The 9,527-nt window shown below is 35.3% G+C and overlaps 1 protein-coding gene across 1 annotated transcript; it reads right to left on the bottom strand.

The window, feature by feature from the left end:
• Positions 1 to 240: 240 nt before the first annotated feature.
• cops2 (COP9 signalosome subunit 2) lies at positions 241 to 6,557 on the bottom strand. Its single transcript, XM_041991495.1, has 13 exons — positions 6,402 to 6,557; positions 5,813 to 5,926; positions 5,655 to 5,732; positions 5,448 to 5,573; positions 5,269 to 5,358; positions 5,094 to 5,171; positions 3,497 to 3,671; positions 3,233 to 3,411; positions 2,952 to 3,004; positions 2,520 to 2,617; positions 2,360 to 2,442; positions 1,478 to 1,536; positions 241 to 1,161 (listed from the first exon to the last, which is right to left on the bottom strand). The coding sequence occupies exons 1-13, from the start codon at positions 6,453 to 6,455 to the stop codon at positions 1,017 to 1,019; spliced, it is 1,332 nt and encodes a 443-aa protein (XP_041847429.1). The 5' UTR covers positions 6,456 to 6,557; the 3' UTR covers positions 241 to 1,016.
• Positions 6,558 to 9,527: the final 2,970 nt, after the last annotated feature.

Here is a 9,527-nt window from a genome sequence, read left to right as displayed (position 1 = left end):
AATTTCTTTCTAAAATCACATTTAATCCGCAACACACAGCCAAAACAAGCAAATATGATCTTTTTATTTTCAACTTCCCAGATTGCTTACATTTTCCAGTTTCTCTGAAATCTGAACCAAATAGAAATATGGCTACTCCACACAGCTATTTTTAAAATTTTTGTAATATTTTTATTACGAGTCCCTAAAACCCACATAGAAAAAAAGAGAAACACTTTTGAAAAAACTACAAATATATTGTAAAATGCCACATTTTTTTTTATTGGAAACCACCATTTAAGGGTACAAGTTTTAACAGTGAAATATCTATTTGTAACGTTGTTACAAGAATTTATCATTAGGTGTTCAGATATGACTAAATATGATCATTTAGTCAAACATGTTGCTTTGCATTAATGTCCTGTTGACAGTGTAATAAAATGAACACCTCAAGTTGTTTTCTGGACATGTTCTCTCTAGTTTAACAGAGTGACATGAAGGTAGAAAATACTACAATCATTAACATTTATTTCCTTCCTCCCGTGGGATCTCACTTTAACATCTGTGTTTAACTTACGACACATTTTAAATCTTATGACTAGTCAAAGGCAGTCCTTGTAGTGCTGAGAGAAATCTATTTATTACAAACAGGCAACAGTATACATTAAAATACTGTGTACTCGTTTTCATACACATTTTTAGACAACTGAAATATTTGAAGCATTTTTTTTAAACAACTGAAACAATTGTCTGCTGTTCATGGAAGAATTTGCCAATCAACATGAAAAACAAAAACAGGTGTCAAGTGATTTCCTGCCATCAGGACATTAGGGGAAAAAGAAAAAAAAAAACAACCAAAAACAAAAATAGAAACTGAACATGTTCTTGGTGTTCTTGGAGTCTTCTTGAAACTGATGCATTCTTAAAAGCTGTGGTGTGTATCTTGTCTGGCCAGATATACTTGAAGAAGCACAGTAGCATACATTATGGATGTATTAAAACATGCCATTTTCTTTGTCTCTAGATTTGACATCCCATCATGTGAGCTTGCTAACAATGGCTTGGTTCAAGGAGTTCAGCTGATTTGTCCATTTGTCTAAAGCTGTGTAGCGAGCTCCTCCTCTTTTCTGGTAGTCCAGTTCTAGTAGCTGGTTGACCTGGTCGATTCGTCCATGGATTGTACTGTGAAAGAGAATTTTTTACATTTTTTTTCCATTGCTGGGTCAATTTAATTTTCATTACAGTACAGGAAGAGAACATACACATAACTTTGTAAACACAAAAAACGTGCAAGCAAATAGAAGGCGTACAAAAAGTGCAAAAAAGAGAACATAGCAGACATTATCGATTAAGTACAAGATAGAAATGAAACTCGGTTCATGCTGGTAAACTACCTTACAGGCTAAAGGATGCAAACTATGAGGAACTATCACTACTTACAGGAAAGGAAGTGTTTTTTTGTTAAACTTCTCAGCAAATATGAGGGAGACATACGTACTTATCCAAGATGCACTGCACAAGCAAACTCTCCACATCACATACGTCAATGTTCAGCTCCTGAAACACACCAGAAAAAGACAAGACTGATGCTCACATCTGTAAAGATGTTTGTCAACTGCTAAGAAGAAGGCACAGAATTAAACAAATTGCAGAATGTACAGAAAATGACTGTTTCTGTTATATAAACCTGTGGACAAAGTATAGTCAAATAAACAACAATAGAAGCGGTGCAGAGCAATAAATGAAAGTCTATTAACAAATTTAAAATATAATCATGAATTTCATTAATAACTACAGTAATCCAAATATGTTTTCATTATATTGATACATATTTGCTTATCCTTTGTAGTTATTTTGTGACAATCAAAATAAATAATTTAATTGACTAACGACTAATCTGAATAAAAACAGTTAAGAATAAAATTATTAAAAAGACTAAAATTGTTTTACACATATAACAGTATTTATATAAATGTTGTTCTTGTACATCAAAAATGTATCATTCTTTTTATCATTTTATCAATGATGAACTTATATTTAATCTTCTTATATTATGCCAATGAGTCAATTTGGGAGCTCTGGCTTTGCTACAAAAATGCCACAACAAATAACTATAATGCAAAAGGTTAGAAGTACACAAAAGTATATAAAAAAAAAAGATATTGCTCTAGAAGATCTGTGAATTAAGTATAAATGGCTTTAATCACAAAAATTCCCTTTTTTCATATTTGACTTAGTGTCAGCATCCATCAGTTAAAGTATAAAAAACTCTTCTGAGCAATGCACATACGAGTCAGAAGGTCATTCGTGTAAAACATTCTCAACATAATGTGATAGAGAAAATTTTACAATGGGACATTTACCAGTTTTGTAGACTCACCTTTGAAATAAAGGGGATGTGTATTCTTGTGTAAGGTTTGATGAGTTTGATAAGCACTTGAGTTCTAATGTTTCGCAGGAGCTCTGAAACGACAGCACAAAATCAGCCAACAAAAAAGGAAGAAAACAAAAATTTGAGTCAAGTCACGTTCACCACTCACCCTCTATGTGCTCTCTAATGAAGGGGTCGTCCATTATGTTACTGTGATTTGTTTTCAAGATTTTCTCAAATTCGGTGATGTCATTGTTCTGGTAGGCGCTGAAAGGAAAAATATTCACAGTTGTTTTCCCATTTACATTGTGTGTCCATGATCATGAAAACTCTCATTCTGTTGTAAAATATTATTAAACTTTCTTCTAAACACTATTCTTCTGACAGTTTGGGGTGTGCATTCTTGGTTTCTTGTTTATGTAATAAAACTCTTATATCCAGCAGTTATAAGGAAGCATGCAATGGCACAGTTGTAAAGTGTATCTTAAACACATCTGGTGACAAGAGGTAACTGCATGCAAAGTTTTATGGAGGCATGTTTTAGTAAAAGCATTCCAAGTCAAATGATGTATTTTACATTTTCACATAAATAAGTACTTACCTTACTAAGTTGGTCATTGCTAGGATTTCAGGGTCATTTTTGTAAGGTTTGGCCTTTGGAGGAAAAAAAATGTTAAATTGCTGAATCTTAAATAAACGTTAACTGACTGTACTTAAAGCAAATCACTGTGATTAGAAATGTTTGAGCTGTGCTTTATCAAAAATCTGTACTCAATGAACTAATCTTGTAACCTGCTTGTCTCTCTTGGTTGCATTCTTAGACACAACATATGTACATTTACTGAGAGCTAACATTTAGCATAGTTACAACTGCTTTCATACCTCTTGGGAGTCAAAAGGGTTTATTCCTGACTTCATCAGCATGTTTGCTAGGACCAGGTACTTCAGGCATGTTGTTCTTCTTGGGCTTCCAGACTCATCGTAGTTTTTAAAGGCCTCAAAGAAGTCAGTGTGAGCTTTCTCAAACTCACCCTCTCTAAGATGCATCTTCCCTCCACACTCTGGCCAGGACAAAACAAATTATTCAGCATACATGTGACTGGCACAGCTCAGACAAAATACTGCTCTACTAACAAAAGACCATACCTCTGATGACTCCCATTATGAGTGGGTGGGGAATGGCAGATTTAATATGAAGTGACTGCTCGTAGAGGGCTTTCAGTTTCTTGTTGTTTTTCTGTGCGGTGTACATTTGGATTTCTAAAGCGTAGATCTCCAGCAGTTGTGTGCCTTTCTTCAAGTCATCCTCTCCATCATCGGTCTGTAGTTAATAAAGAAAAGTTTTATGTAAGAAATTAAATATATTAACATAGTTAATTTAAAAAGTCCACACTTATAGCACACTTGCCATTTTATTTAGGTTCATTTAGGTTATTTGCATTCCACAAAGTGTGGTACAATGGTACCCAAGTGCAGTCATACAGTGCTTATTCTTACATATTTGAACTCTATAATGGGAGTAACCAGCATTATGAAGGTTGCTGTGTTATGCCCAAAGACATGTGGAAGAACTTGGGATTGTAGACAACCACTTTACCACTCTAATCACTGTTGCTCAGGTAAAATGCTTTCTTCTATTCAAACATATTCTCATGCTCTTAGATAGGTACTCCTTAGTGATTACTTCAGAGATGAATTAATCATTTCACTAGATGAGCAGCTATATTATGTTTCAGAGGGTCACTGACTCCTCGTTGTGCCACAAACTGTTTTCATACACGTAATGCCTTTCATCCACCCATCCATTCATTTTCTATACCGCATATTCCAATTCAGGGTTGCAGGGAGGACTGGAGTCTATCCCAGCAGTTACTAGCTGAGAGGGAGTACATGCAATGCAGTCTTAACATTTGGGTTGAGCCTTCAAACTCCTTTCTGCAGACCTATACACTGCTTTCTACTCATCAGTATTGTATTTAAATGTAGTATTGATAAAAGTAAAACAAAGAGCTGCATTAATTTTTGACATTTAACCAAAACACAGCACAATTGCACATACAAACATATTGTTTACATCAAGTCCTGTCCCCTGAACATATTTACGACAGACACCACCTTCTGTGAGGTAAATACATAAAAAGCTACTGCAGATAAAATATTAATCAAATTGTCTGTAAATTCTCAAAAAAACTAATTTAGGCTTTGTGTGCTAATGCATTAAAAAAAATTAATGCATTTAATTGCAGTTTGCATTCCAAACAATGTGGAACATTTGTCAGTGCACGGTTTCCGTTACACCGATAACAGCGACACATTCAAAGCTGCTGCCGGCTGATCCCCCCCGGCTTACTGTCAGATTTTAATGTCTACTAATGAAGAGTGTAGATGAAAACATTTAAAAAGTTAAAAGTACTGTAACATGTTGGAGACTAATTAGAGAACAGCTGGAGCTGTTAAAGTACATACAATAGCTTTAACTTTCGGTCTGTTCACTTTTGGCCAGGGATATTTTCTAATTTTTTTCTACTGTTTTGAATTGAAATGCAATTAAATGCATTTGTCCAGACATTACTAGAGCTTGTGTTTTCACTATTAATGTCTGTGTGTATTATTTGATTCAGTTGTCCACTAAATGTTGCTCTTTGGGCCAAATAGTGTTATGCAATTAAAATGTGATTAATCTAGCTAGCTAGATAGATAGATAGATAGATAGATAGACAGACAGACAGATATCACTGATTACCTGACATGACTGGTGAAGTTGCCTAAGGATCTTTTGTAGTTTTCCATACTCTTCTCTCTCTAAGTACAGCTTCCCCAACTGAATAAAATTAAACAAAAGTGAATATTTCAGAGCACAAAAGGAAAACAACCATGTAGAACTTCCTTAAATCTTTAAAACAAAAATCTTTGTATACCTTTGTGTTTGTTTTAAACCACAATCTGTCATTTTTTGCATCTTTCAAAGCCTCCAATGTGGTTTCATAGAACTCCTGCAGCAAATCCATCTGTTGACACAGTTAATGGACTTAATGGAAAAACACAGCAATTCAAATTGCAATAAAACATCCTAGTCACATTATGCCTCACTGCATACCTGTTTGGAGGTAGATATGTAGTCCAAAATGGAGTTGATGGACTTCTCTGAGTAGTTTCTGGTGACAGCACTTCTAATGTATGTAAGGAGCTGTTTGTACCGGTTCATCATCTCTGGGAAATTGGTCTATAAAGTGCACAAACAAAAGATAACCATCAATATTTTCAATCAAACAGGTTATTTAAGAAAAATGTATAGCATACGTACCAGTTTAAAGTTGATTTTGATCATCTGTTTAAGTGCTTTGAATCCCCATTCACCTTTTTCTCCCTCGAGTTCCAATACCTGAACAGAACAAATCAAGAGATGTTAGTAAATGTTGCGAAACCGTAACCACGGATCGTTTATATGGAGTGCAACTCCACCTTCTGGAAACTGCTGAGCGCTGCTTTGGGATCGTCCTCCTTCAAGGCTTTGGAGTTATAGTATTGGTTCTCCAGATCCACATTTGGCTCTGAATTACTGTCCTCTGAGTATTCCTACGTTTAAGAACACGATTGCATTAAAGTACAAATCATAACAAAGTAAATTGGATCTACACTTGAAACTCTGTACGAGCTAGCGTTAAGCTAAGCATGGCAAATGCAATGTTATGCTGCAGGTATGAGTCATGAGCTAACCTTGTTAGCCAACGCCATGGGTTGGTAACTAACTCAATGACTAGATTTTCATGACACCAATCCAAACCCAGAGACAGTACAACACATGCCCACAATGCTAGCTTTAAAATAACTTTATTGTTAAATACAGCTCAGCTAGATAGTGGCTACTTGCAAGAACAGTTAGCCAGCTAAGAAGCTAACATTTTTCTTCCGCTGACAGCTTGATTTTAGCCAGCAAGCTAACTAAACATCTAACGTTAGCTAGCCCGTGCTGTCGGCACTTAACTGTAAAACCTCAGCGGACAAACGGCTAAAATCTATGCGTAGGCTAGGTTATATCGGTTGTAAATACCAGGTCATAATCTTCTTCATCATCGCACATGAAGTCATCTTCCATGTCAGACATCTTGACGATGTTTCTTGTTCTTATTCAGAGACAATCTGTAGCCCGGCCTGCACTGTGTTTTGCAGCGGTAAAGTGGTGAGACGGTGCGGTAAGAAGCAGTAACATATTTCCCTCCATAGATGGCGCTATTGGATCGTGTCTGATTCACTTTGTAACTCTTTTTTTTTTTTCAAACCGCGTGTTTGCCCACAAGATATGGCTCAAATTTGATTTATTTATTTATTTTTTTATTGTACAATTATATATATTTGATTTAAGTTCAGATATAATAATAAATGGACTGCATTTAATACGTTTGAGGCATTTAATTTAAATTTAAAGTCTTTTAATATCTCTGCTCTACTACATATCAAATAAATTCTTAGTTTTTACTGCGCTTTATATGAGAAAATATGGATTTAATTTCAAGATTCAAATAGTATAATATCAGAACAGGACATATTTTGCTTTAATAAAGTTTTAATATGTAGATCAAATGAAACAACCAATCAAAAGTCAAACTGCTTTTCACACATTTACACATCAGTAATGTTCTAATGATATAATATATGGCTTCACAGCCCATTATCTTGCATGGTTATTTATTATGTTTATAGGTTTTACATTTTTATTTTCTTCATTAAAGTGGTTTGGGTTGCATTTCTGCTTGAAAAGTGAGTTAAAAGCAGAAGTTTATTAAATAAATGCATTATAGTGACAATAAATGTGTACTTCTCATAACTAATATTGCAAGTGGGCTGTTTATCTGTAATGCGATCATAACATATTTAGCAAATGTTAGTTATATAAATGATTGTGGGAACCATAGTATTATGTTGGTAATATATAAATTACATATAAATTGTAAAGGTACAACACTGTACTTATATACAGCTCTTAGAAAAAGGTACTATAAAAATTCCAAGCACTGTAAATATCCCATAAGCTCTAGTTGTGCGTGTCAGACTTTTGTCCACCCTGTGAATCAGGTTCATGTCAAATGGATTTCGTGATTCTCAACAGTGCTGGCTGCTACACAGAGAGACCATTGGCAGCATCCCATTCACATCCTCTCTGCCTCACTCTGGGGCTCATTCCACATTGGACCCTGTAGAAGTTTTTATTATCAAAGAGTTTAAGTTCCTGTTCTGAAACTTTACGTAATGGGGTTGAGTGTAATCAACATATGTGTCATAAGTTTATTACAAAAAATGGATGAGTACTGGTGAAAAACCCAAGTCAATCATCTGATGCAGTCAGGGTGACCATAATATTTACAGAATCTATGCACAAATCACTAACACCAATACTAAGGGGCAGAATGTATTGACAGAATGATCTATTACTTTAAGTATTAAAAAAAATTCTAAGTGACATTTTTGCAAGTGTGTGTTTATAAATGTGTCACAGACACATCTGTGATTTATCTTTCACATTTGCAATGACAGAGTTATTGCTTTTTTACATGATATCCTACAGCTATTGACCAACTTCACATTTAAGCCAGACTAATGTAAAAACCATGGGCTGATGATGTGTTTGCAAGTGTGTTTCATGTAGTGACCTGGTACAGTCTATGAACAGCCATTTGTTGCATGCACAAGATGCATAATGCTAGCATAAATGGTGAATGTTGTGTCTATCTGCAACTGAAAGGCATAAGGAATCAATACCAGAAAAGCTGGGGTTCTGAGACAGAAGACACATACATGCTAATACATCATAATATATCATCACAGAGCCCACACAACCGGCTTATCCAAATGCTTGAAATAAACCATTATCATCACTAAAATCTCAAAACAATAAAAACTCCAAAAGCATGCATAACCCAGCTGGTGTGAAGCTGCAGCATTTGAAGGGTAAAGGGGAATGCCTCCCATCTCAAACTACAACTCAGTTCTACATCTCAGGAACCAGTATAGAGCAAAAATTTATTTTTCTAGCACAAACTCATGTTTAAGGATCATGTAAACTTATTTATTGTGTAGTGATCCAAATCTGAGGCAGTAAACTTTAAAAGGCAGTCCTTTGTCTATTGTTGTTTTGTTTGATAAACTTAACTAAGATAAACTGTGATATTATTCCCTTGGCAATATCATCTTTAACTATATATTCTACACAAATGAGCCTTGCTTTTAAGTACTCACACAAAGGTGAAAACCTTTGCTGTCCTGCTGCCAACTCACTTTTAGATCATTATTCATACATTAACACAAACGCACACACAGTAACACTCCAAAAATCTGCAAAGTTGGCAGCCAATCTCAGCCTACCCTTAGGCCATCGTAGCTGCTCTCACTTCTCAACTTGTGCAAGATGCGTGACTAGCCAGTTGGTTTTTCCCTTTTTTTTTTGTTCCTGCTTTTGTTTTTACAAGGTATGTTGAAGCATATCTCAATTTTATGCAACAATCTCCATGATGTGGGGGCTGTTATTCCAAATGAAATCCAACTTCACTGCAGCCATCCACACGCACTCCTCCTCCATCACACGCAAGCATACTGTGATGCAATATGTGCTCTGAGTGGGGTATGAGTGTTTGAATTTGAGGGTGTTGGGATAAGTGGTGTATTCGTGCGAGTTCTGTGTGTATAGAGGTTGAAAAAAAAACAAAACAAAACAGTAGATACTGTTACTGTTTAATTATGGGGGGGATTGTGACGAGACAAAGTACTTAAGACAATCTTGTTCTTAGAGCAGAAGAAGCTTGACATTCATGATCTGGACTGAAGTAATCTGGGTATGGAGGTTTGGGTTTAGGACTCAATTTGTCAAATAGCTGTAATTTACACAGTAATAAAGTAAACCAATTATATCTTTGCACTCACTGTGTTGTACTATTTCTTGGTTGGTAATTGTCTCAGGACTACTGGTTTTTAGTTTGTCATGTTGAACAATCGTGTCAGCCACATATCTGTCAACAAGAATTTAATAAAGTATCAGAAAAGTTTAACTTGAACCTACAGTACAACATGTTTCTACAACTCTGAATACAAGTACAGTTTTCAAGATTTTTATGTTTCATAACTGCAAATATGCAAAAAACACCAGCCGTCTAAAGCTTTCCTTCTACCACAAAGCACCAGAACA

Source organism: Melanotaenia boesemani, chromosome 1, assembly GCF_017639745.1.
Source record: "Melanotaenia boesemani isolate fMelBoe1 chromosome 1, fMelBoe1.pri, whole genome shotgun sequence".
Taxonomy (NCBI): Eukaryota; Metazoa; Chordata; class Actinopteri; order Atheriniformes; family Melanotaeniidae; genus Melanotaenia; species Melanotaenia boesemani.
This window is presented reverse-complemented; position numbering and strand designations above follow the sequence as displayed.